The sequence below is a fragment of the Syngnathus typhle genome, linkage group LG17 (genome assembly GCF_033458585.1).
Source record: "Syngnathus typhle isolate RoL2023-S1 ecotype Sweden linkage group LG17, RoL_Styp_1.0, whole genome shotgun sequence".
Classification (NCBI taxonomy): Eukaryota; Metazoa; Chordata; class Actinopteri; order Syngnathiformes; family Syngnathidae; genus Syngnathus; species Syngnathus typhle.
Window position 1 is genome coordinate 8586604 of NC_083754.1, and position 24791 is coordinate 8611394.

At 48.8% G+C, this 24791-nt stretch overlaps 2 protein-coding genes and 1 long non-coding RNA gene across 4 annotated transcripts; 1 reads left to right on the plus strand and 2 right to left on the minus strand.

Moving 5' to 3' along the window:
• Window positions 1-900: 900 nt before the first annotated feature.
• Window positions 901-8255, minus strand: med25 (mediator complex subunit 25). Of its 2 annotated transcripts, XM_061303884.1 has the most exons (20): window positions 8115-8255; window positions 7664-7804; window positions 7539-7584; window positions 7303-7427; window positions 7127-7225; window positions 6887-7007; window positions 6671-6818; window positions 6434-6558; window positions 6253-6328; window positions 5882-6144; window positions 5698-5799; window positions 5297-5382; window positions 5173-5230; window positions 4990-5097; window positions 4665-4841; window positions 2823-2933; window positions 2545-2616; window positions 1501-1671; window positions 1310-1430; window positions 901-1218 (listed from the first exon to the last, which is right to left on the minus strand). In XM_061303884.1, the coding sequence occupies exons 2-20, from the start codon at window positions 7798-7800 to the stop codon at window positions 1115-1117; spliced, it is 2250 nt and encodes a 749-aa protein (XP_061159868.1). In that variant the 5' UTR covers window positions 7801-7804; window positions 8115-8255; the 3' UTR covers window positions 901-1114. The 2 variants fall into 2 exon arrangements, with proteins under 2 accessions (XP_061159868.1, XP_061159869.1); XM_061303885.1 differs by lacking the exon at window positions 2545-2616.
• On the plus strand, window positions 6016-7537 carry LOC133170756 (uncharacterized). Its single transcript, XR_009718622.1, has 2 exons — window positions 6016-6157; window positions 6274-7537. It is a non-coding gene; the product is annotated as an uncharacterized LOC133170756 (long non-coding RNA).
• A 1682-nt stretch (window positions 8256-9937) lies between the features above and the next one.
• syt3 (synaptotagmin III) lies at window positions 9938-24663 on the minus strand. The gene is made up of 13 exons (XM_061304186.1): window positions 24412-24663; window positions 20817-20941; window positions 20421-20723; window positions 18584-18979; window positions 18062-18170; window positions 17561-17737; window positions 15760-15886; window positions 14452-14670; window positions 13519-13639; window positions 12996-13167; window positions 12793-12922; window positions 12621-12717; window positions 9938-12262 (listed from the first exon to the last, which is right to left on the minus strand). The coding sequence occupies exons 3-12, from the start codon at window positions 20569-20571 to the stop codon at window positions 12625-12627; spliced, it is 1695 nt and encodes a 564-aa protein (XP_061160170.1). The 5' UTR covers window positions 20572-20723; window positions 20817-20941; window positions 24412-24663; the 3' UTR covers window positions 9938-12262; window positions 12621-12624.
• Between the last annotated feature and the right edge of the window lie 128 nt (window positions 24664-24791).

Genomic DNA, 24791 nt, shown 5'->3' on the forward strand with positions numbered 1-24791 from the left:
TCACGTCCCCGTCTCGGCTTTACCTTTCACGCATCCAAAAGCGTAGGAGTGCACGTGCGGCCGCTAAACCAGCTCAGTGACCTAGTGGTTAGAGTGCCCGCCCTGAGACTGGAAGGTTGTGGGTTCAAACCCCGGCCGGGTCATACCAAAGACTGTAAAAATGGGACCCATTGCCTCCCTGCTTGGCACTCAGCATTAAGGGTTGGAATTGGGGGTTAGAAGGAGTGGAGCTCTTTACAAGCCCTAGGCTTCGTCTCCCTCCTTGCACAGTTATTGATATAATAATATGTGCTAAACAATAAACTAAACTAAACTAACTAATAGCGATGGGGGCAGGAAGATGGAGGTGACGAGACTGGGGGGGGGGGGGTTGATGCCGTGTCGGACTCCGAGGGACTGATTAAGGCATGAGCAACAGACCAATGAGGACACCTTGTGAGGGGGGCCTAGGTAGGGGTACTTGGTGAGGTGGGCCAAGTGAAAGTGGTGTAGTGATAGTGAGAGGGCTCTAAAACGGGGGAACGAGTGAGAGGACGATGGGACCTCAGTAAGGGGAACTTGTGAGGGAGTTCTAGTAAATGGGTCAGAGAGAAGACCCTCAAGTGAGGGAGCCCAGTGAGGGGGGACTGGTGTCCATCTAGAAGAAGAAAAGAGGGTGAGGAGGGGCACCATGGTCAGCAAAACAAGAGCCCACTGTCGCCGTATCCTAGCAACCATCTCCAGGGTGACGGGCAGCAACGTCACTTCCTGGTTGGCCCGATTGGCGGCCGAGCGACACCATCTGGTAGGACTACTTGGCTCGGCTATGCGTGGCGGGAGGGGGCAACATATTGGAGCGGTTAAAATTAACATGCTGACACTGTTTGGCCGCAAAGACAAAAAAGCACACAGCCGACTGCGTTTATTTTATGAAATTTTAATTGTTCAACACCTCGACATGATTACTGAAGCCTCGCTACTACTTCCTGCGTGCGAGAGCAAACCAAACCCACGTTAGCTTCACACGCACTGTCCCGCTCATCATCCATGTTGTAATTATGTCCAAGGTTTGCAAAAAAAAAAGCAAAATACAAAAGAGTCCCAAAAGCGCTAAAGTAAGTCCAAGATTTGACCCTCAAACGAGATCCATGAGGATTTCGTCCTCCATTACGCTGGAGACTTGGGGCATCCCGGGTTGGGGTACGGCCCCCCGCTGAGCACCAGACATCAGCATTTGACCTGCGCGCACACACAAGCACACGCATGAGGCAAGCTGACATCTCACAAGCATAATAATAAACTAAACAGCAAATTACTGAATGAGGCTAACCTGGCATGGGCTGCCGCCACTGCGCCTGCATTTGAGGGCCCGCCCCTGGCGCCGAGTGAACCATCTGCTGGCCGAGTCCCTGGTGCGACATCATCCCGGGCATGTGGGACACGTTCCCCTGCTGTCATGCCGAGGTGACACAGTTGAACCTCCACCAGGCGAAGGCGCTGTACGTCGGGCTGCATTCTTACCGGCTGCTGCTGGCTGAGGAGGAGACTGCGCAGTTGCGGGTTGGCCCCTGGGTTGGCCAAGCGCAGGATGGGGCCCTGGGGCGGAGCCTGGCCGCCTTGCGTCACCTGGTTGGGCGGCGCCCCACTGACTGGCGGCTGCTGGCTGTTGGGCCCGGCGGCTCTCATGCTCATCTGAGGTCAAAGTTCACGTCCGTTAGTCTCACCCGCCGGCTGGGTTTTTACCCTCGCGCGCACTATAAATACGTCACGGTGCCATGAAAACGTTTGCTAGGAATACATGCATGTGGTTATAGAGTGTTGGCATGCAGCTGCAGAGCAAAATAAGAATGGAGCTCAAAGGCTCAACCACTGTTAACATGCATAAAACATGCTAATATGTACACGTTAGACATGTTATGGTACGATTGTGTGAGTATGTTCATTTCAGCGCACTGGGTAGCACGTCCGCCTCGCAGTTAGGAGGGTGCGGGTTCGATTCCACCTCCGGCCCTCCCTGTGTGGAGTTTGCATGTTCTCCCCGGGCCCGCGTGGGTTTTCTCCGGGCACTCCGGTTTCCTCCCACATCCCAGAAACATGCTTGGTAGGCCGCTTGAAGATTCCAAATTGTCCCTAGGTGTGAGTGCGAATGGTTGTTTGTCTCCGTGTGCCCTGCGATCGGCTGGCAACCGGTTCAGGGTGTCCCCCGCCTACTGCCCGATGACGGCTGGGATAGGCTCCAGCACTCCCGCGACCCCCGTGGGGACTAAGCGGTTCAGAAAATGGATGGATGGATGGATGGATGGATGGATGAATACCTGTGTGTGATTTTCTTTTTTATGGATAATTATGTGAAAATGTATGATCATGATTGTATCTCAAATTCTATCTCAAATCTTAATTACCCATTGAACAAATGGAAATGCTTTCAATCTGTTCCAGCCAAACCCATAAAAATGTCATGAGCTTAAATGAAGTAATGAGATACTTAATTGGAATGTAAAGAATGAAATGTGTTCTTCTGGTTTGTGCAACATCATACATGGAGTCTATGTAAGATTCTCTCACCATGTTGTTCTGCCTCTGCTGCTCCTCCATCATATTGACCTGACTAACAGGGGGCATGCCCACCACCACCGACTGGAAAGGAGCAAGAGGAGGAGGAAGAGGAGAAGAAGTGGCAGGAGGAGGAGGGTGTTGGTGGTGTTTTGGAGAAGAACCAGAGTTCATTATGAGAAGCGAGAGGGGATACATGCACACAAGTCAGAAGCACCAGGCATAGCGTGTGTGTGTCTGTCTGTGTGCATGTGTGCGTCCGTGTTGTTTTTGTTGTAGTAGTAATCGACCTGCTGCCGCACGTTGCCATGGGAAACAGGGATGGGGCCAGGGGGTCGATTGAGGAAGTTCTGGTTGGGCGGAACTTGACCGGGCTGCATTGGACCACCACCGCCGCCCAACTGCCAGAAGAACAACAGCAGCAAAAGTTTGAGTAAACAGTCATCAGTATGTGATGTGACACTTTTAACACAAAAACAGGTTTTAATAACACGGACTGCTGAAAATGAGGAATTTGAGTAAAATGGGCTCAGGAAAATGACAAATGCATGAAAACAATTAAAAATGAGGGTTTTTTTACGTCTGTGGTTGTCAAGCATGTTTTTTCTTTAATGACAATAGCATGACACACTGCCACCTGCTGGTGTGGAAGTCGAAGCCTTTAGATGCAATTTCCAAGGCAAAATTCAACCAGTCTGAATTCGTAATTAAGCCTTTTACATTATGACATTAAAAGGTAATGTGGGAGGAAGTAGCACATTTATGCAGGTTATTCCACAATCTATCAGTTAGTAGTCCTAAAAGTGCCATCATTTCAACTAATTGAAATCGCTCGAGCCTCACAAATCGCGGCGGTATGACGCAAACATGTGAGCAGACACGGCAATCCTTCAACTGGCGGCCCCGGGACATCGGACGCACTTTCTAGGCAAAAGCATCGCGCATTAAGAGGGGCACGTGGCCCCGTCAAGCTCATCCCGGCGACTTGGTGTAAAATGAGATCTTTAATTACGCCTCAAGATTGCTGCTGTTGTGGCGCCCTTTATTAGCGATGCAACACTGAATATGTGATGATACACAAGAGGCGGCGGGAGAGAGAGGGAGGGAAAAAAAAATCATCATTATTGTTTCATGCATTCTGCTGCCTCTAAATGCTCAAGACGCACACGCACTTTGTCCGGATTTAAAATTAGCAGGATGACTAAACAACAAGCATCGCCAATAAGCAATACAAATAGAATTAGGCCAATATTATAAGGGGAGCTATTTTGCCGTACAGCATAGAGCAGTAAGCAGGCCAAGGTAAGATTACATTTGTGCCTAGAGACACGAGCGATCCAACTTTTTCAAGATACGAGCCGTCGCACGGCCCATTTTGGCGGTGTTTTCACCCTTCTAGCAAACACAAATGGTGGAGAAACAATTCTCAGAGGCTCATTGTGCAAAAGCAAAATGGCAGACTTCCTTTGCCTTTTCAGGCATAGTCTCTTCACACTTTGTTGTGGATCTATCTACCCACGATAGAGATGCCTGCCAGACTTCAAGTTGCCAAGCAAAACTGGCTTGACTTTCCGGCGAGACGACTGCATCCAAAGAGAGGCAGCAGAAAAAGTGTTTTTGCCTCCATCAGTGAGCCGTGGGGGCGGCCAAAGAAGGCGGCTCTGCTCGCGTCCCTGCAGATTGGCACACTGTCTGCGCGGCAGGTCTCATGTAATATATGTGACATCTGCGCTAGCCGCGCTCTATTATTCATGGCAGTCCAACTTTAGCTTTGTCTAATCTTATCATTTTCAACATTGCTCAACGCCAGGATTGGGCTTCACGCGTGACTGTTTATTAGGCCCTCAGACCTTGCCTGAAAAGGAAGAGGTTGACCATTTTGCTCCATTTTGGGGTCATTTTGGTTCAGTCCAGGGCTCCTAAAAACAGAAAGTAACCTAGACGAGTCCCCTGAATGTGCCATGTGCGGGGATTCAGCGGAGTGCCCGCGTCAAAGGAAACGTCAATAGCCATGCAGCTTAAACACCAGTCAACTCCCCCGGTGCTCCTTGACGTCAACTCCTCCTCATCACCTTTGTCTTTCTGGTCCAGCGGACGAGCATGCCGCCCCCACGCCCCCCGTGAGCACTCACCGCGCGATGACTCTGGATTTGCTTGTGGTTGGTGATGACCTGACGGATGCCGTTGACAAATCCACTCTGGTCATTGGGGATGAGGCCCATGAAGATGCGCTTCTTGGACGAGTACAGCAACATGAGGACCCGCACCTCGCATGGCGATGTGGTGTGCGGGAAATGGACGCAGCCGGCCTGAAAGCACAAGGAGAAAAGCTTAGCAGCTTGGATGTCTGGGGGAGAAAAAAGTTATTTGATTCTATTTTATGATGCTAAACGAGAAAAAAGATTGTTGTCTTCTCCACACCCGAAAATATAGTTGGCAGCACAGCTTGAGACTTACAAAACCGTTGGCCATAATGCGGTAAAGGCCTTTGAGCGACTCCATGTCCTTATTGGTGAAGAGAAATTGAACCATTCGAGAGTTCCTGAAGAGCGGCCCCAACGTCGTCTGCAGAGAGAAAGCCAAGTGTGAGCACAAAGGCGGCGCTGGCGTGACAATGAGAAGTAGCTGAAAGCGGCTGACCAAAAGCTGCTGTGGGATCAGCTGCATGATAAGCTTCTGTGGCCACTGGTCCGTGTTGCTGTGGAGACAAAGGGGTCAGCGACAAAGTAAAAGTGGCAAAAGACCCATGGCTAGGACCACTCACAGGTTCTCGCCCTGGTTAACTTGCACTTGACACGGCAGGGAGCGTGTTAGATTGGTGGTGGGATCCAAGGAGGCGGCTTTAGGCTTCTGCAAGAGGACGCAAATCTGATCAGCCCGCAGTACAACTTCCAACACTGTTTTTCCTCCCAACACCCGCAGATCGGAATCTGCCAAGTCTCGAGGTGAAAGATTTCACGAGATAATTCGACGAGGTGCATTGCCGACACCTTCTATTTTGAGTCAAGGTGAGAAGTCAGCTCATTTTTAGGACGAGTCAATACACAATAATTATCCTCTAAGTCGTTGATGACTTGAAGATGACTTCCACTATTTATAAAACTCAGAGAAAGACATCATTTGCATTCTAACTGTGATGGCGGTGTCGTCATTAGAATGAATTACCTCCTGCCACTCCAGCACGCCACTCCATGCCACAATCTTGTTGGCCATGCCCTGTTGCTGGCCCATCGGATTGGGATTCCCTTGTGGTGCCTGCACACCCGACTTAAAAAAAACAACCCACAGATCTAAATATAACTCCATCACTGAGTACACGGGGCTCGGCACAGCTGCTTAAAGGTCGAACCATGTTGGGCTGTCCTGCGGGCGGCGCAGGCTGGTTAGGCGCCTGCTGCTGCTGAGTGGGTGGCTGAGGTGGCTGATTGGGCGGTGGCTGGCCGGGCGGCACCGCCGCTTGTTGCTGGTTGGGGGCGCCTGGCGGCTGCGGCATCATGGACTGAGCGGCTGTGGTGACGGTGGAGATGTTGGGCTGGTTGAGCTTCACCCCCGATAGCGACGGAATGGACGGCTGGCCAGCGAACGGCGGGCCCGCGTTGACCATCTCTACGACTGGAGGAGAGAGGTGGGAGACGTCGGCGGTAATCATGTTTGCCGTGCAGTTACTTTTTCCCTGGTGCACATATGCACACACGCAGACACAGTCAGTGGGCAACTCACATCGGTTCTTCTGGCCTTTAGCTGCCTCCACAACCATCTGTGCAGCCACCTGAGCAGCAGTCATGGTTGGTGGATTCTGGATTCAAATGGAAGACAAAGCAACGTAAAATATTTTAGCCACGGCAGCCAGACGCAAATCGGCGTGAGTTAAGACGGCCGACGCTGGCCACCGGCCAGGCACCTGGTAAGGATGTGCAGCGCTCATGGGGGGAGGAGCTTGTGGGCCCCCGACCATAGGCTGATTGACAGTCAGCGGCTGAGGCGGCAAGACAGGCTTCATAGGCCCGGGACCTCCGGCCGATGACACTGCGCAACATGGAAAAATGTTTTATTTGCATGCTTGATCACATCACTTTTCTGGTGAAAGTGTAGAGGGGATGAGGAAAAAAGAAGGATCCCAGTCACGAGTGTGACTTACCAGGCAGTGAAATGCCCCTGACCAACACCATGTCTGGGCTGTAGTCTGGATGAGGCTCCACAACGCCCCCTACTGGAGACGCCCGTTCAAACAGAGCTCTCAGGGCAGGCAGCTTTCTGGGGGCCACCACCGAGAAGTGGATTCCTCTCTGGAAAGAAGACATTGATGGGAACATCATCTGGCTTGCAAACATCACAAGCGCTCGGGAGAACTCACGTCTCTGATGATCTTGACGAGGTTGTCGGCGGTGCAGCCTGTGTAGCTGACGCTCTCCACGGCCGGAAGCAGGTACGGCGGAGAGTTACACAGCAGGACGCACACTTTGTGTGTCTGACCTCTGGTGATGGGAGGAGAAAAGTGACATGGCAGCAGGGACGTGTTTCTATTTCATTTATACATTGCATTAATTTCATGTGGCCGCCTATATGTAACCGGACTGTGTGTGAAGAATCTCACATTTGTTCCCGCATCTTCTTGAAGTCGTCAAAGAGCTGCAAGGCTACTGAGAGCCCTTCCGCAATAAGACTACAACTCTCTGCTCCGCCCCCCATGAATCTGGGTGGAAAAGTAGGTGAACACTTGAGATTCCCCACTTGAAACACAGCGCGTGCGTAGCCAAAAGGTGCACTCACTGGATGCTGTCGATCCAGGAGACAAACTCGAAAGCCGAGCTGGTGGGAGCGTGACACTGCACGTACGATTCGGGGGCACAGTCCACCGTGTTGAACACCACCAGGCCGTACTGAGTCCCCCCGTACTGGGGGAGGTCGCAGATGACAAAGGAAAAAAAAGCAGAGGGATTAACACTGTCGTGGAAATGTTGCAAAGCAAGCTGCTAAATGTGAACAGATAATACGGTCGTTCTCACATCGCCTCCAAAGTCTGTTTCCGCTGGGGGTCCTCCATTGAAATACCTGCAGTAACGCATGCATCACATGAACTATCCACTTCTATACATGAGGCTCTGAAAAATGACATTAACGCTGGCCTTACTCAATAGCTGGAAGTACGTAATTCTTCCTGAGGGATTCAAAGTAGGGCCCCAAATTGGCTGTGCCCTCAATAACAAAGACCACATCAGCCACCTGGTTGCTGCCCGGCTTGGTGGAAGCCTCCATGAGGGACACCATAGACCTACACACAAGACACACCACATTATCAATTACAATTCCATTCACAGTAATGATTGTACTTTAAAAATCTGAAGGAAACGCTGGGAATCGACAGTGACGTCACGTCAACAAAAACTTTGGCAACGTTAGCTCTTGCTGTCAACTGTTACGCCAGGCTAAGGGGCTCATAAGCTGTTCTTTAATATTACTTTTTTCTATAACACAGTGACAAAGAAGGACAAATAGAAAGCGAAACTACAGCAAGAACCACAATGAAATTCCTTGACTGACAGCAGCCATCATTAGCCAGGCGCCGATGTTTATAAACTCACGCGAGTCGAACGAAAATGTCCGTGCCTCCCGTCACAACATGGCAACGTTCCGCCACATTCACCAAGTTTCAGATGAAGCTTCTGGTGAGCTAAAAGGTGAAGTAAATATTCCAAACGTGTGAATCAGACTTGTTACAGCATGGCTAGTATGAGCGTTTTGTTGTATTTTCACCGGAAGTGGCGGAGGACAAACGTGAAGTGACGTATGGGGCCGTCTTCTTCCTCCGCTATAAAGATGCGGTATTCTAACTCTGCTGCCATCTAGCGGACATTTTAGTTTCCGCACCCTTCTCTCTCTTTTACAGTGAGCCGCGTCTTCCAATAGATGTCAGCAAATATCTGCAGTAGATCCACAATTTAAATTCAGCTACTCTTTTCTACCTCCGCCAGTTAAAAGTCCGCAAATAGGAACAAACAGACATGAAGCTCGCATTAGGCTGCTATATATCAGTACGATAGTAGCACATGAGCATTGGCGGCTAATGCCAGGCTTGTCAAGAGGCTCCATGCAGTATGTTGTAGAAACACCTCAATCCCCCCCCCCCCTCCTCCTCCTCCTCCATCCCCTCGGGCGCTGTCTTCTCTCAGCTCACTGAACTGAGACAAATGTCTTTCCCACTAAATGATATTTTTTTCCTCTTCTGCACGGTGGGAACGTTGCCATGGAGATGCTAACTCCCCCCCTCGCTCCTCCCGTCCCACACAAAGCATACGACAACTATATGCAAAAATGCGTATTGCTATAGTTCAGGGGCTTTCAAATGGTTTTGTCCAAGGGACCACGATCAAAACCAAGAAGCAACTCGTGGACCACTGCTTTGGAATATTATTTTATACAGGCTATTTATTTGCATCTGTATGTCTGTTTTGAGAACCTTAGTCATATTTTGGGAGCTTAAGATCAGGGGATGCTTTGAGAATAATTGTCAATTTTTGTCAATGTGAAGCCCTTTGAGACTGCTTGTGATTTAGGGCTATACAAATAAACTTGACTTGATATTTGACATAATTTGGATGGGCAAATAATTCACAAAATTAGCTGGCAAATAAATCAAGTCTAAATAATGAATCCATTTTATTAAACAAAATGTTGCAATTCTTTTCCATTTCCAATTTCGCGAACCAACTGCAATACTGCCACGGATCACTAGAAGACCGCGGGCCACCGGTTGACATTGCTGTTAAAAATAAATATTGAGGGAAATTGTCAAAAATATAAATATAAAATATTGGGGGAAATAATCAAATGCACATACTCAAATGTCTGAAATGAAATTATATTTTTTCCTTGTCCTTGACGGTGAGAACGTTGCCATGGAGACGCTAACCCTCTCACCCCTCCCCTTATATTTCTTCTTGTACTGGTGCATCGTTATGTGTGTGTATGTATGTGTGTTTGCGAGCTTGTCTGTAGCGCTGTCCCACACACACACTCACACACACAACCCCCATCCCCTCTTAAAAATTCTTCCCTCATCCCAGATTGTTTTTCTTCCTCATGGGCATCTCCAGCTCGAGAAGAAATGACCACTTGATTGGATTTAATGAGAGGTTTTGGGTGTCCAGATGGAGGGGAAGATCCCAAGTTGTGCTCCATTTTGCATTTGGCCAAAATGAAAACGGCTGCGATAAAGAATTCATGGCAAAGTGGCTGAATAACTCCAGACCACTGACTTAATGCAGAGCACAGTAGGTCAGTCCAGGTGGACAAATATAGATGCGTCAGAGTTCCTCTTCAGCATCCTACACATCGTATACTCGATGTGTGTCGAAATAATCCAGAGACCTGCACGGCGAGGCTGGGAAAAAAAAATCCTCAAACATTATGCAAAAAAGGCGCAATTAGTGAAGAACAACAATATCGCAATATCATTGCAAGATGCAAAATGTACTTGATTTAAAAAAAAAACTCGAATATGTGAGAAGACACAACTACAAAAAAAGAAATACTGAGGAAAAAGTCTGTCTAAACATTATACAAAAGCATTTTATATAACATACAAAAGTATTTTTTAAAAGTCACAGAAATTACAGAAAATAAGATAAAAATATTATAAAACAAAGAGGGAAAAATGCAATGAAAATATGTTCTTCACTTTTTGACATGTTTGATAGTTTCCTAATCTTTGTTATCACATTGCACACGTGCGTTGAAAGAAGCCATAGACGCCAGCGGTCTACATGATACATAGCTTTTATTTCCAACAGCATCGCTTCACTCTTCCCGGACTGAAACAATCGCGCCCCGGCTTAAAAACAAAACAAACAAAAAAAACATAATTATGAATATACCCTTTTTTATTTAAAAAATATGTAACCCCAATTGATAAATACGCATCTTAATTCCGACACAGAGAAAAAACACATTTGCCCCGCGTATCATCATTGTGGTCGTTAGTTGTATTAGTAATGAGTTCATCATTTTATTTGAATTTTTTTTTTGTAGCTCCGAGCGTTGCTTATGTCATTTTGCATCGAGTTGACATCATTCGTGTTAATTGAGAAGCATGCAGACCTCCATTGCGACCATTCACATCACCACAAGACAGCCAGGGTGGGGGCCAAGATGGAGGACAGGGAGACATGAGTCATGAAAAAGACAGACGAGGAAGGCGGTGGCGGCTAAAAACCAGGTGGCAACGTGGCGGTTAGGTGGACTCAAAATGAGCTGACGAGAGGAAACGAGAGGGGGCGCGTCAAGGAGCCTTGGGACCAAGCTAGATCGATGATCCGTAACGACTCATGACTCACACTCACATCCATTCCATGTCCCAGATGAATCAAAAACCAAACTTTTTTTTTTTTTTGCCGTCAGCCGGGTTTTCGCACAGCACACTAAACAGCGAAGCACGACAGCGTTACACGACACTGGGAGGAGCAAGAGGGTGCAAGGCCACATGGCTTTGATAATGTGGTGAGAAAAGAGCGCCAATACGCAGAAGAATTTTAGTTTCAGTTTACAAGTCGTTCACTTCTGGCTGGTCCACTTCATTAACAGCTGTGTCCCAATACTTTTTTTTTACTCTGACAGTATCCCTCATGACCTGTTGCTGAAAAACACTCCAGCAGCCTGTGCCCGTCATCCCCTTGGAGGACTCCTTTCCTGACAGATGGACACAGAGCTAAACTCTGAGTGTCCACAGAAACCCTCACTCAAACCTATCAAAAATTGATGTGGGAAAATAAACCCGCCAGCCCAATTTCAAACCCAACCTAAAGCCGAGGCCAAATCTGGCTTTAACCTGCACTCAAAGCCGATTTTGGTCATGTCCGAGTAAACGTCCGGGTCCTGCCCTCCGGCGAGTGTTCGCACAACAACATGGCTCCGTATGATGAAGACGCGACTTTTAGGCGGCCGAGTCAGAGGAGGATGAGGTAATGATCACAGAAGGTCACTAGGACACACAAGCATACGTACACACACTCACACACGGATGCAAAACCCACAAACACGGAAACACACACGGATAAACGCAACATGGACATGTGCCATGTGTGACTAGATGATTCCAAAGCTCAAAAGAAAAGTCCTTTTCTCTTTGGGATGCATCCGCCAAGGAAAAGTCTGAGCGTTTTTTTGGGGGGGGGGACGTCCCTTGCATCCCTGGTACAAAACATCACGACGCTCCGTCCCGGGAATGGTCAAAGAAGAAGCCACGAGGACGACTGGAAGCGTGAAGACAAAGAACACAAGGTAACATGCTCAGGCTACGCTTCGTCCTGTCCTGGCTCCTCTGACATCACTGAAGACCGTGTTTGGTCCTCCTTCCTCTAGGGGTCAGCGTTGGTAAATCCGGCAGGTGCCGCTACCTTGTGGGAGACAGTCAATCTTCTTCTCTGAGAGTCTATACATGAGCTTTGGTCCCGCTCCAAGGACCTTGAAGATGGCTTGAATTTTTCATGATTTTTTTTTCAAGAGTTTTTCGCATTACACGCCTCCCGAGATCAAATACGATACAACAAACCGACAGTGAGTTGGTGTGTTTGTCTCCGCTGCTGCGTGGTTATCGTTTTTTTTCCCCCGTCAACAGATTGAGCGGAAGCGCCAAAACGTCGAGTGTAGCTGTCTCTCTTTGATGGAAAAAGATGTATTCACAGATGAGAGGAGAGAAAAAGGAAAAGTCTGGAGGTGGAGACACGGCGATGGCCTGAGAAAAAAGAGGAAATGAAGAGGAATTAAGCCGCCGATAGCAGGCGGTTGTGTCGGGTGGTGGAGAGGAAAAGCTTTGAGGCGCTAAATGAGAACTCGAGCCAATGTCCTGATCCAAAACCCAACCCAAACTTGGACTCCATAACCCAAGATGCCTCTGCCTGAAACAGCCCAAACGTGACAACCTCCTCACCGACACTCCAGCTTTAACACACTTGACCCATTTTTCTTCTTGCATTCCGCCCGACGACAGGCAGCCTGAGGAAAACTTGTCGTACAGACTTGCGTAACTAATAAGCCAACAAAGGAGGCGAGTCTTTAAACAGAGACGGAATAGAGATGAATAAACAACTGACCCGCTTAATCGGAGTGAGGACTGTCCACCACAATGTGCGGCTTGGAGGAGGGGGATCCCTCGCCCTTCGTCGACACAAATGTACCGATTGCTTTTTCCTGCCCAGATGTGGAAAAAAAAAAATCCAAAGTCAGCGAGGGTTCATGCGAAGCGTTTAGCTCCAAACATGTTACCTCCACAAGCTGATGCCAGTGCTCTATTGGCTTGCGTGGATTGGCCAACATGGCGGTCCAATGCTCTCTCCCCGGGCCGTCGGCGTCGCTGCCGACACGGCACATTCCGATCACCTCATTGTGACCGATGCTGACAGGAACACAAACAGACAAAAATAAGCCGTCACGATTATTTGCGCCGAGCAGCTTCGAGCAGAGCTCACCAGTCGTAGTCCATCACGGCAATGACGATGGACACGCTCTCAATGTTCTCGTTGGGAATGTCAAAGACCAGCGCCTCGTTGTAGGTCGGATTCAGCGTGTTCTTCTTGATGGACGTCTTCCTCTTCTTCAACCGCCGACCGTCGCAGACCAGGGAGGCCTTCACGTAAGGGTCTGGTGAGAAGAGCAATTCCTGTAATTAGTCCAGATTGTCGCTTGATGCCAGCTCACCCTGGGGGCAGCGGCGAATAAATAGCAGGTTGATGCGCTTTGTTATGCATCTTGGGAAACGCACACGCGGCCATCTATTTTTTCACACTATGTTTCCCGAGCGTCTGTCTCGGAATCGCGCCGGCACTAACAGTTGCCATCTTCCGGGAAGGCGACACTGATAATATTAACACTACTGTCACCGCCACTGTCGCTGCTCCTGGAGTGACCAACAATAAAACAGCTGTCAATCAACGACAATGGTCTTTAGCTTGACAAAAACACGTTTGTTCAGGTTCACATGAGTTCTTTTACCCGAGAAACCAGTCAGGTCCATGGCCTTCAGGTTGGTGGCCTTGATGACGGTGGCCGTGAGTCGGCCGGCCGTGGGCAGGTAGCATAGCGAAAAGTTGAGCTCCCCAAGGTCAGCCTTCTCCTGTGGAGTCAGAGAAAAATGGAGCTCAAAAGAACCGCAGCCATTGAGTCTGGTGGGGACGGCCATTCCGCCAAAGACTTTTTCCTCGACGATTGCCAGGCTGGGAGGAAGGCGGCTGATGTGTCACTCGAAATAAATCATATGCCAATCTGTTGCTGCCAACCAGAGGCGACGGCTCTTTTGTGTTTTTCCACGCTTCGCATCCCTTTCGGATCGATACTTCCTCCGCCAGACTTCGCTTATTTAATAAATCAGACGCCCTTGATTCGTCTCGTATGAATATTTCATTTGTAATGGACTCCGGCCGTCCTTTTCTTCATTTCCAGGCTGCGCGCTTCTGTCATTGATCAGTCGGCCAATCAGATGCACGACGGCATGCGCGCCGCTCATACAAAATAACTTTACAGGGAACAGCGGAGGGCTCAACGACTTCACGTCAACCGCGGATCAATACTCAATACATGAACGTAAAATGTGCCTTTTTAAAAGAAGCAAGAAGACGGAATGTAAAAGATGAAGTGTTGATGAAGGGATTTTATTGATCAGGCCGCTTTGAGTCAGCAGCGCTTGGACCTGAACTGGTTGTTGGATCCGGTCTCACTCTAGTTTCAATGTGAACGCAAAGTGGTCAGGCGGGGCCTTTTAAATCTTGGACGTCTTTAAGGGCTTTGTTAGTCCTTTTAGGATTAGGTTCAGTCTATAAGACCAGTCGGATCCACATTATGAGGTTTACGTAAAGCGATTGAATCGGGTTTCGTCTGCTTGGATTTTGATCCGAGTTGATTCAAACGTGACTTGTGGTGGCAACTCACCGCCGTGCCCTCCACAATGTCCCTCCACACGGGTTTGTCCCCGCTGCCCTCGCTGAAGTCCAGCAGGTTGTCCACCACCACCTGCCCAATCAGGTCGTGGCGGGAGAAGCGGTCAAAGTCGTAGACGGAGAAGTGAAGCTTGCGGGAGTGGAGCTCGTTCAAAGGCACACCGAACTGGAATGTCTCGTTGAAGATGGGGTTCAGCGTCTTTCGGTGCACCTGTGGCCAGAGACGCAAATCACGACAGACTCGTTTATTGTCGTCACTTATTCAGGTTCCTTATCACCTGCCTGCTCAACCATTTTCCAACAAGTGTTCTTGTACTTTTTTTCTCGTTTCTCCCCGCAACCGGGTACCAGCAGCTGTCGCTGATGCTGTTGTTGTTGTCTTTGCTCATATTGTTCTCTCTTTCATCTCTGTCTGCTCCCTCTTAAACCGTGTACTATCTCTCCTCAGGCATGAAAAATAGGATACGCGCGCACGCACGCACACACACGCGTGCACAAACACACACGGGGGACTGGCACAATTGCCTGGTTTCTAGAGAAGCTATTAATTCTTGTGACACCTTCAGTGATTCTCGCTTCTTATCTGGCCGCCTCTCCCGCTGTTATCCCGTCATGGTCGCTTAACGCTTCGCACGTTTCATTCCCCCATTTCCGGACCACCAACGGGCACTTTTCAGGAGGCGTCGAAAACAAAAAGGGCCTCACACGATCGGCGCGCCCCGTGATTAATAGCAGAACTCGTTCTCACTGGCACGTCCTTGAGAATGATGAGTAACCTTTAAGCACCAAATTAACTTTCTACCATTTTCCGACAGAGACAGAGAATCCAATTGACCTTGGTTAAAAATGCCATATTTCCTGTTTTGGCTTCCGACACCAAAGAAGCTAAAACGAGTGGATCGACTCGCTCCTTTTGTGCAGTGTTCGGATTCGGCGCGGGAATTGAAGCGATTGACGGAATGAACACAGACGACAAGGATGCGGCGGTTTCCGATGTTCGCTCAGTCGTTCAAATCCAACCTGAGAGGATCTGTCACTCCCGCTTATTATTAACGCCCCATCATCTCCTGTTAGTGGCGCGAGCTAACAGGATGCGGATGGAGCGGACGGCAATGAGACAGCGAGCTGAATGAGGCCCACATTCCGCTGTTGCTTCAACACATTTCAAATGACAAAGTTGCCTGTTTTGAATCCATTACCCTCCCTCACCTCAAGTGGGCGACGACACGAGACAACCTTTGTTGACATAACACTCCTGCTTCACTCATTGAGGCAGCAAACCTTGGCGGGGTGAGCCTACCTTAGTCTGGAACTTCTTCTTGCGGTCAGGCAGCAGGTAGATCTTGACGTAAGGGTCGGAAAAGCCGTTGGCATCCTTGGCGGGCAAATCCAAGGCCTTGAGGATCTTCACCACCAGCTGCTCAGTGCTGACACACATGCAGAACACAAACGTGCCTGTTTAAGCCAACGCGCCAGACATGCTCGGCCCACACACACCTGGACTGGCAGCGTACACAAAAAACAAGGTGGGAGGTTGGATGTCTCTGGAGCAATGCTGGACCAGAATAACACAACAACTCGCATATGCGTGCGTGTGTGTCACTACGAGGTGTATTTAATTAGCAGGCGGCCACTAATCAGACCTCGTTAAACGACGCCTCCGCTTATTAGTCGGCGTGTCGCCACTTCATTAGTCGCTCGACGTGAACTTTCGGGCGCAAATGCGCTGCACGAGCTCGTCGACAAGGCGACCGAGTGGTCAATGGGTGTGCACGTGTTCACCTCCATTAAGGCAATTACACGCGATCGCAGAGGGAAATGACGGCCATAACGTCAACAAAGCCTGGACACATTTGATTGTCTACCTCCAGGCTTCACATCATTGTAACAGTTTCATTTCATTTTATTGAATTGACAGGAGATGGCTGTCCAAAATGGTGTCTGGTTTCGTTTTTTCCGCACAGCCAAATCCAATCTTCTCCTGGGTCAACATAATTAACCCAACCTTGGGTAGAGAAACCCAATCATCTCGAAAACCACAGGTATCCGCTGAGTGGGTTAGGAAAACAAAGCAAGACGTATAAATAAATATTTATTATAGTTTTAAAGCGCACTGTGACAAAGCCATGACTCATATTTTGGAGAACTTCCACACTGGAGGAGAGCCCGCAAGCTACTGAAAAGTCTTCTCAGCGTAATGCACTGCCACTGACAAAGTGGGCGTTTTTTAAAAACGAGCTCGCATTCTTGACGTTTTGTTTTTTTCGCGGCGCTAGCTAGCTGGCGGCGACGGCGACACGTTGAAGCATTGCGACGGCGCTGCAAACTGCTGATGGTCAGAAAAGTAAAAGGCGGCGCATGAATTATAAATGCTGAGCCGCATGAAAGCGCAACAACACACACGCACACGCATGGCGGGAATTAACCAGGCGGCGGGATGGCTGCATGATGAAAAGCATTCATGTGGCCCATTTAGGAAGGCCGGTGCAGGATGATTTATGATATAATGCTCCACACTCAGGAGGCTCATTACAGCAGCCAAAGCGGCACGCGCGTGCGTTTGTGTGATAGCATGTTGCTAACGCGCTATAACACCGACAGACCCTGTCGGCATCACAACAACAGAGTCAATCTTCCTCGTGTTCCTACGGGAACAAAGATTCAATCGGCAAGCCCATTAAAACCCGACACATGGGCCAAGCGGGAAAAGCCGATAGCTTGTCAGGGAGGAACGCCAAGTGATGCCCTCACCACTGGAGTAATGTATTTGTTTTTCAAGCTTTAAAAATATTGTCAAGAAAGCTGATCAGTCACTGAAGAATCACAGACCCTCACGCTTTCAATGAATTCAGTTCTAACAAGAAAATTAGACAGCACTTAGATTGTACAGGTTAAGCATCCCTAATGTCATATCCAGTGAGCGTACAGCAGCATTGTGAGCTGCAAAAAGGTTGCTGGAGGTGAAAATAACATTGGAGACGTTTTGGGAGGATTTCAGGCAGTTTTGAAGGTGGCGGCCAGCGAAGTCAATAAGGCTCAGTGCAGACGCTGACTCAGCATCTTCCCACCAACTTCGATGGTGTGTGTGTGTGCGAACTCACTTGAAGGCGTAACGCAGCAGGAAGCTGATCTTGCCGCAGGCTTCGCCCTGCTTGCCGTCACCCTGGTCACCTTTGGGCCGGTACAGCTCGGGTTTGATCTGGCCAATGCTGGTCACCTGCTCCTTCTCCTCGCCGTGGAAGTCAGGACTGGACAGCTGGTGAGTCATTGGCTTGGGCCTGAACGCACGCACACACGCACACAACTGAGTATCAAGTGATGATTAGTGTGACCTTTTTTAACAATTCGGCCTAATTATAAAGTGTTTCGCAAGCCTGCTCTAATAAAAACTAAATAAGTGTTTAAGTGCCGTCAGGCTTTTATAAGGTGAGCAAATTAATTTGATGATTCAACTCAACACTTTCATATTTTTCCCCCCAAGAGGAACTTTGTAATTCTGCAAGAATGAAGTCATATTTATTTCCAGCAACAAAAACATATTTCATTAAAATAGAGTTGGTCATTTCTTTCGGGTTATGGGGGGGAAGTGGAGGCGAACTGACCGGGCGGTGACCTGCTGCTGGGAGACGGCGTTGGGCAGATCTTTATGGGGGTGTGCGCCCCCTTCCGAATTGGGCACGTCCGGAGACGTTTGGCTCAGCTTCAGCGTCCCTGAACCAAATAATAAAACAAAACAAGAAGAAAGAAGCTGATTTACATGAAGATTTTGTAAAGGACACAAAATGATAAACAGGAGCCATCGCCATGGAGACACCAAAATGTCCCAATCGGTCATATTCTACGGGGGGCCAGCCCAAGCAGGCATCGCCCGTCCCCCCCTTGCAAGACTGGAGACGGAAGTGCAGTGCAGGCTATTTATAGCACACATGCACACACACTTTATATAGCAGTGTACCATACACTCACAGGGCAATTCATTAGGAACAGCTCACTCAACATACAAGGCTGTTTTGCTTTTTCTTTGCATTTTATTGCAAAAATATAGAAACCCTAAAAAATATATTTTCTCAGATGATGGACGGATGAACGTGAATGTCGTTTGTGTAATTAAGAGCAGGTCTCACCGGCGTTGTTGGGGTAGCAGTCCATGTCCAGGTAGGAGTGCTCCTGTGTCTCATGAGGGCCGCCCACCACGCCGCCACCGCCGCCACCATCGCCTCTCTCCAGCCCCACCAGGTCAGAGAAGTGCGGGTGGTGCTGCCCCTGCTGGCCAAGCGAGGGGTAGAGCGACGACGACGACTGGCCCTCCTTGCGCTGCAGCAGCGGCGGTAGGAAGGAGGAACCGGGGGCGCCGCCCACCCCGGCGCTCCCGGGCAGAAGCCCCGAGGTCAGGCTCAGGCCACCGCCCTCCTTGTCCCGCCATGGCAGCCAGCACAGCTTCCACGACACAAAGAGCGACACCGACAGCAAGACGATGCCGCAGAACGTCACGATCACCGACAGCAGGCTCACCGAAATCTCTGCAAACGCAAACCATCGACAAACTGATAGCTAGCTAGAAAACAAACAACGTAGCTTTGGCAGGCTTTATAATTCCCTCCACGTTTACTGAGACCCCCGTCGCAAAAACAACAACACCACACAATTATGGCCTGAAGTTATCAAATAAAAAGTGTTCCTTTTTCAAGGTCATCGTTTCTTGGGCCAAGACGTTCAATCACTCAACGGTGGGATTGTGAAAAGCATCTGGAAAACACTGGCTGCTTGCTGGCGCTTTTCCCATGATGCCCTCTGCCTGCCTGCCTACCTCCTGTGAATTATTCATCAGTCTGTGTATGTCATTAATCAGCACTTGTTCCTCAGCAATGTTACTGAGAAGACGGGGGGCGGGGGTACTTTTTCATATTGGACTAGCCTTGTTTAGATCGGGGGAAATATTCAGAAAGCCTCTGGGGACAATAATAGACGGACGGAAACGGTTTCAGCCCAATGCATCTGCTCCTGCCTTTTATTTGTCCCGAGGAAGTCGATGAAAACGAGCACGTGTGAAGGAGAGGCGGGAGAAAACAAGCTGGCGGTGATTTACGGCCGAGCCCGGCGAGGACGATGAGAGAGGTTCAAGTATTGATTGGGGGAGGGAAAAAGAGAGGAAGAAGAGAGCGGGTATTAAAAAAAAAAAATAAAGAAAAAGGTAAGTAGAAGCCGAGGAAACGCTTTGATGCTACATTTAAGGAGAAAAAAAAGACACCAGCACAAATAACCTGTATGGAAATGGCAACATAGACAGTGAGAACCAAAATTAGAATCTAGAATGAAACCTCAGACAAAAGCAATCATAAAACCAATGGCCACGAACAAAAATATTGAAAGGGTTCACCAAAGAGAAAAAAAATCAAAGTCCAAAATAACAAAAACATAATTAAAAAAATTCAAAGGCAAATAAAAAGAAGGCAAAATATCATTCAAGACAAAGCTGACAAGAAAATAAAGAACAAAACCAAAGACAAAAGTAACAAACAAATCAAATGGTAAATGCACTGAAGCGCTTTAAATTGTCTCACAATCAGCACTCACAAGACAAAAACAATTAACGATAACAAAAAGTCAAAAACCAAGCTGAAGCGCTTTCAATTGTCTCACAATCAGCCAGTCACAAGACAAAAATAATCAGGCATGACAAAAAGTCAAAAACCAAGCTTGCCGCTCCGCTTACAAATCCTTTTTGCCACCTCACAGACACAAAACGGCCTCAGGTCGCGCTGTGACATTTTCTCTGCAAATCTCCCGAGGCGGAGACCGATCCGGGCTAATCTACACAGCAGCGGCAGCGCTAATCAACATCAGAGCGTTTGGTGACGAGTCCATCAGCGCTAACAGTCAGAGCTCTCGTAGTGAGACTCTTCGGGGGCCCGTAAAACCCATGAATATTTCAAATAGTACGTTTGGGTCCAGATTCGTTACCTGCGTCCAGCTGTCTGTTGCGTCCCCTGATCAGGTAGCTGAACTCCTGGCAAAGTTCGCTCTGGCTGTGCCCGCGAGGCGAGTTGAAGCAAAGCTCCTCCACCAACATCAGCGCTTTCTTGCACAAGTCTTCATCCCAGTCGCCCGACATCCTCCAATCCGCATCGCACTCCGGCCCGCACTCGGCCAGTCACAGCGCAGCGCCCGAGCGACGAGGCTCGGCCCGGGAACGTAGGGGCCGGATCACGCGGACCGGAAGGACGGGCCCATTAAGGAATGACCGAGCCCGCCGACTCACTTGGACTGGAAAAACAATTTGACAGCAAAGGCACCGGAATGTCTGGTAATGTGTGTTAATGGTGCGTGTGTGTGTGTCTGTGTGTGCGTGCGTGTAACCTTTAGCATGTTGTCACGTTGCGAAAGAGCGAAACAAGCGGCTTGCTTCTTAGTCCTTGGGCTGAAACCAATCAGCCAATCAGCACCGACTTCCTGGAAAGACTCTCCAAGCTGCCTGACATCACCTGAAAGCGCACCAATAAAAGAAACCAATCAAAGTCTCAAGGTTTCCAATGCCAACACATTAAGAAGCATGCTAATTAGCTCCTGGAAAACTTTTGTTTTTGAACTTGTTCTGTCAAAAAAGCAGGTCAGAGCATAAAACTCTCACAGTCTGAAGGCCTCCGGGGATAACCGAAGACTCGTTATTAGGCACACGAATGAATCAAAGGCAAAAAGCGGCGGGAGGTCATCTTGAGGAGTGACTTCTCCAAGCGCATTCGAGCGAACCAGGACTATCGATCCCTGCGTCGCCAGATACCGTTCGGGGGGGTAGTTGATCATTTTGAGCGGCAGCTGGCGGCCAGAGTCCTCATCAATGCTCCAGTCAATCTATCAATCAGTCAATCAGCCGCACTTGGCGAGAATGAAGCGGATGAACCCGGTCTCGCCAGCTTCGAATGGTCGCAGACTGTCACGTCAGGATAGTCTGTCCATTTCAGGGAGAAGCACTTAAGTCTATTTATCTGGCCGTGACAGCGTGCGCTGGAATCCAAAATTGGGGGAACAACAAGCAGATCCAATATTGCTAACATGCAGCCCCGCTCCAGTAAATCTGTCTGAGTGACTTTTAAACGAGGACGTCTCACGATGAGCAATGGCTGTCTGGCAGCCAAGAGGCCGACGGCCTGGGGGTGGACGGCAAGCGGCCAAAGACATTGTTGACATCCAAAGATGTCATCTTGCAAGTTTGGTACGCTCTGAGTTTGTAAAGGTCCAGTTAGCGCTAAAAGGGCTAAGCAACTAAGTCATGAAAGCGCAACGTTTCCCTGACTCTGCGATAACGGAGCCTTTTGAGTACTCGCGGCAACACAAAACCTCCCGCAGACGCTCCGGTGACTGGCGAGCCGCTCGGGATCGATATTCTCAGCGGGCCGCCCTGTCACCGCTGTGCCACCAGACAAGGTCGGCTTCTCATTATGGAGCACGACAGGAAAGTGGCGGGGGATGATAGGCGGTCAGATTAAAAGACAACGGACGGAAAGGAAGGCGGCCGAGCTAAAAACTCAACCGACGACTTCCAATTAATCATTAACGAGCTGAGGCTCTGTTTTTTTATTAACGTCTGCCATTACTTTGTCAATTCGAGAGGCCGTAACAGCGATGAGCTGTTTATGTTGCATCATTCCCAGCAGTGGACTGGAATTCCCACAACACAGCTGGGCGGAGAAGTCCATAAAAGCTACTTCGACATCAACGGAGCGCAAAGTGCAGAGAGAACGACCTAAATTTTAGATTACGCTACGGCTCGCTTCACTTCTCTTTGCTAAGTAAAATTTCCCAAACTTCTTGAGCTGTAAATTCCAAACAAGCAAACAAGTGAAACAACAACAAAAACACCAATATATAATATTCCTTTGTATAGCCTGACTGTATTTTGGAATGACTGGATTAAGAGTACAGCTGTCGGCATTGACGATGTACACGAGGGGATTCCGTTGCTCGGAGATCCCAATAAACAACACATCGTGACGTTGAAGAAGGATTATTAACCGAGCAGCGGGATTTTAGAATCTCTATTGGGTGGATTTGAAAAGGGCTGGGAAAGGTGGGTTTCCCTTGCACAGAGACTCAGAGAAAGACCAAAAACAAATCCCGACCCACGTCGAAGGTTTGTGAGGGATTATTTACAAAACGGTGGCCATGTCAAATATTTTAATCCGGTGTGAATAACACAGTTTGGCTATATTTGGGAAAAGGGAAAACAACGGAATCCCCTCGCTTTGAGATGTGGGATTATTTCCACTGTGTCTTTCTTTACACCTTGACTGGATTTGAAAATGACTGGATAAAGAGCACGTCTGACAGGAGAAAAAACAAGTATGCTGGAATTCCTGACTCCAGAATTTCTTTTGAGAGTGATGACAAATAAGAAATCCCAACCCTAGCAGAAGATTTAGATAGGGATAATTTCGAGAGTGACGGAGTCATTGAATCACATTTGGGAATGGTGGGAAAAGGGCGAGAGGGAAAATAAAGGTCATGGAATTCTTGCTTAATCCTTACTTAGGTAGTCAGTTTCAGATTTACCAAAAATCCCAATCTAAGCATGTTTATGAGGGATTTTGGAATCCCCTTTTCAGATAAGGAGTACAATTGAAGAATTAGGAGTGAGGGTGACAAAAGGGACGACAGAATTCCCTTACTTGTCGATTCCGATCAAGATGAATACAAAACTCAAGGCAAGCAAAACATTTAGCAGTGATTATTTTTCAGAGTGAAGGTAAAGCAAAGCCTCAGCGGCTTTATTTACGTAGTGCATTTCATACACAAGGTAACTCAATGTGCTTCACAAAACAACCTGGATTCAAAAAGCATTTCACTTCAGTTCCGTTGGCAGCAGAACAGCAAAATGCCGACGCGCCATGTTTGCTTTGAACTCTGAGCTCCACACATTTCAAACATATCCCACAGCTGAGCGGAATGGAGCCGGTTTGGTTTGGGAATGCTGACATTGGGACAGTGCGAGACATTAGAGCCAAAGCGATGATGCCATGCACACTGAATAAAACATGTTCCAGCGAGGAACGATATGGATCAATAGCCTTCAATCACCTTCGCGGCCTCTTTGTTGACAAAGATACGCCATACGTACAGCTTCTTGTTTACAAAGCTTCACCACATGACTTTATTGACAAAGCGTGGACCACTTCAATTATTTATTTTTAAGGACTCAGGCGACTTAACGAGCACATCTTGGCTCATTCATCTCCCCCGCTAATCCATCGGTTATGCCTAATGAGATGTTTCTGCTTTCGATTGCTCCTGTCTGCTCCGCCTTCCTTCTGTGTTTTTTTTTTCTGGTTCACAAATGGGCCGATTTCACAATCAGTACTAGAGGTCACGACTTTGACATCACCTGCCGTTTTACGGTCTGGACGCCGTCTTTGTGCCATGATGGGACGGATTTACAGTGAGATTAGCTGAGACCTAGCAGCCTGCTCTAGGTCCTGTATCTCTTTGTACGTACAGTAAACACGTTGAGGGTAGATGCTACACACACACGCTGCCATGTTCTGCTGGAACAGAAACCCTTTTTTTGCAGCCTCGGTGGACGGCTCACGCATGCACCACGCCTGCAATTTGCATGAATCACATTCGGTGGTCAAGGTAAAGGGGCGTGGCCCCGCGAGAACTGCAAGCAAGGGAGAGGAGATGGTTGACGGACGCGCGGGCGCACACACACACACACACACGCACACCCCAGTTTGTCGTGCGCGCGCGTCATCCGAGAACGTCTGCTGCTGCCGGCCCTTTTTTTCAAATACAAAGTCATAGCGTCTACAGTACATGCCCCCCCCCCCCAACCCCGCTAAAAAAAGCAATATCAGAGTCAGAGTCAGTCAATATGAACGCCGTGCGCGCTACACATAAGACATGAATGTGCGCGCGCACGTCACGGGATATAGGCGTGTGGGAGTGCGCGCTTGCCTACCGTGGAACGTGCACGAATCTCGCCACTTGCTGCCGTCACGTCAGGTAAAAACACGAGTGGAGCATTCCCAGCGTGTTTTTTCTCCCTCCCACCTCTTTCCCTTTCTTCCTCTCACGCACGCGCCGGGATGCGCTGACGACGTCGGAGAGAAATGGAGCAAATGATGGCAACCCTCCTGTTCGCTCTAATATTCCTAACCCTCCTCCTCGTCCTCCTCCTTCCTTGCTGGATGCTCGCTCTCAGCTTCCCGCCCTGTGCTCGGAATACTAATTCCCTGCCTCTCTCTCTCTCTCTCTCTCTCTCTCTCTCCCTCTCTCTCTGTCATACTCTCACTCTCTCTCACTCTCTCTCTCACTCTCTCTACTAAAGACACACTGATG